A 2,154-nucleotide genomic window follows, 5' to 3' on the forward strand; every position below is an offset into this window, starting at 1 on the left:
GAGAGAGCAGGTGAAAACTGCAGTAGTCTGTATCTTACTTTCAACACCAGTCTATATCTCTCTTGTTTAATTACATTAATGATTATAGCTGAAAACAGCAGTGGTTCAGACCTTAATTTCTCCTTCCATGTCTTGTTCAATTTTAGGTCATGAATGCTACTCATGCTGCAAACACAAAGCAAACTCTTGAGTGGAAAAAGCCTCTAAATAAGCCTCAACCTGGTTCATTCTTTTTGTCTAAAGTACAATCACAATATACATCGTCAGTGAAAACAATGTCATCTATGTTAGCCATGCATATTGAGTTGTGTTGCTTTTTGGCGTTTTCTACTCTTGTAGGATTGTTCTTTCTTTCTTTATTCTTCGTACCTTCAAAGAAGAATCAGGTTTACCCAAAATCGTATCCTCTAATTGGCTGCTCGTTGGAATTCATAAGAAATCGCGCGCGAATTATCCAGTGGACTAGTGAAATATTCGACAAGTTATCTTCCTCCACATATACACTTGAACTTCCATTAGGAAGACATGTCGTATGCACTAAAGACCCTTCCAATGTCAAGCATATTCTAAAGACGCGCTTCAATAACTACCATAAAGAGAGAAAGGTCATAGAAGCATTTTCAGATTTATTCGGGAAGGCCCTTTTCCTCTCCGATGGCTCGGAGTGGAAGTCACAAAGACAATCTTTTCAGCATGATTTTGATCCTAAAGAGTTTCACGCTTATACATCTGTAGTGGAGGAAGAGCTCTCGGGTCGTCTTGTCCCCTTTTTAAGTAATGCAGAAAAAACTGCATCTACAGTTGATCTCCAGGATACACTTTGTCGATTTACATTTGATTCAGTATGTCAAATAGGGTTTGGATTCGATCCGAAGTATTTATTATCTTCTCTCCCACCAACCCCTTTTGCTGACACTTATAGAAGTGCGGCGAAGTTGAGCATTTTAAGGTACACCACCTTACCCCTTATATGGAAAGCTAAAAAGTTCTTCAACATGAAGTCTGAGAAAAGACTCGCGCACATGGTTGATGAACTTCACAACTTCTTGGGTAATATTATTGCGAAAAAGAAGGAAAGGTTGTTAGCGAGGGAGGATTTGGAGGACAAGGACGTGTTGGCAAAAATTTTGAGAAGGGCAAAGGGTGAACAACTAGATGATACCTTTCTCATTCATACAGCTGTTAACTTTATCATGGGAGGACACGATGCAATGTGTCCGGCTTTAGCATGGTTTTTTGGGTTGGTCTCAAGTAATCCGAATGTGGAAAAAGTGATTGTGAGAGAAATTAGAGAGAAGGATGGACGTCTGAGCGACATGGTTTACATGCATGCTTCTATATATGAGAGCTTGAGACTCTTCCCGCCCTTCCCAGCTGACTCGAAAGAAGCAGTGGAAGACGATGTTTGGCCTGATGGGACAAAAGTGAAAAAGGGGACCTCCATATTCTACCACATATTCGCTATGGGTAGGTCACCAGAATTGTGGGGACCAGATTGGCCTGCTTTTAGTCCAGAAAGATGGTTGGAGAGAAGAAGTGGTAGCAGTGATGAATGGAATTTCATCGCGAGGGATCCTTTCATGTATCCAGTGTTTCATGCAGGGCCAAGGACTTGTTTAGGAAAAGAAATCGCGGTTGTTATCATGAAAATGGTGGCTGCCACCATCCTAAAGCGCTTCCAAGTCATTCCGGCTCAGGACAATTTATCTCAAAACTCTGATGCATTCGTCACATCAAGGATGAAACATGGTTTTCCCGTAAGAATCATAGAGCGTCATTGAGTATTGCTAAGTACTCTTGGTTTGTTGGGGTGGTCATGGTTCAGTTTGGGTCAATTTTGGTTGAAATCAAACTCAGTCCAAACCAAATGTATTAATAATACATATTTATCGATTTGGTTGTTCTTAGTTTTTTCTTTTTTGTTTTTTAACAATTCTGGTATTTTTTTCTCTCTTTCATTTTTCCGTATTTTAGAAAAGAATTTTTTGTTACTCTTTTTATTGTGGATTATGGACAAAGTGTCCTAAAGATCTACAAATTTTAATCAAGTGAATAAAGTTCATAAAAATATACAGGCCAATCTCAATGGTGTTTCTTTTTAGGGAAAAGACTTTGTTTCCACCCTGAACTATACATGAAATTATTAAGACACAC

General features: G+C 39.1%; 1 protein-coding gene across 1 annotated transcript; it reads left to right on the top strand.

Moving 5' to 3' along the window:
- The first annotated feature begins 149 nt into the window (after positions 1-149).
- On the top strand, positions 150-1,781 carry LOC124892584 (cytochrome P450 94A1-like). The gene has a single exon (XM_047403830.1). It carries the CDS (start codon positions 150-152, stop codon positions 1,779-1,781), a length of 1,632 nt encoding a protein of 543 aa, XP_047259786.1.
- Positions 1,782-2,154: the final 373 nt, after the last annotated feature.

This window comes from Capsicum annuum, unplaced genomic scaffold (genome assembly GCF_002878395.1).
Source record: "Capsicum annuum cultivar UCD-10X-F1 unplaced genomic scaffold, UCD10Xv1.1 ctg48678, whole genome shotgun sequence".
In the NCBI taxonomy this organism is placed as follows: Eukaryota; Viridiplantae; Streptophyta; class Magnoliopsida; order Solanales; family Solanaceae; genus Capsicum; species Capsicum annuum.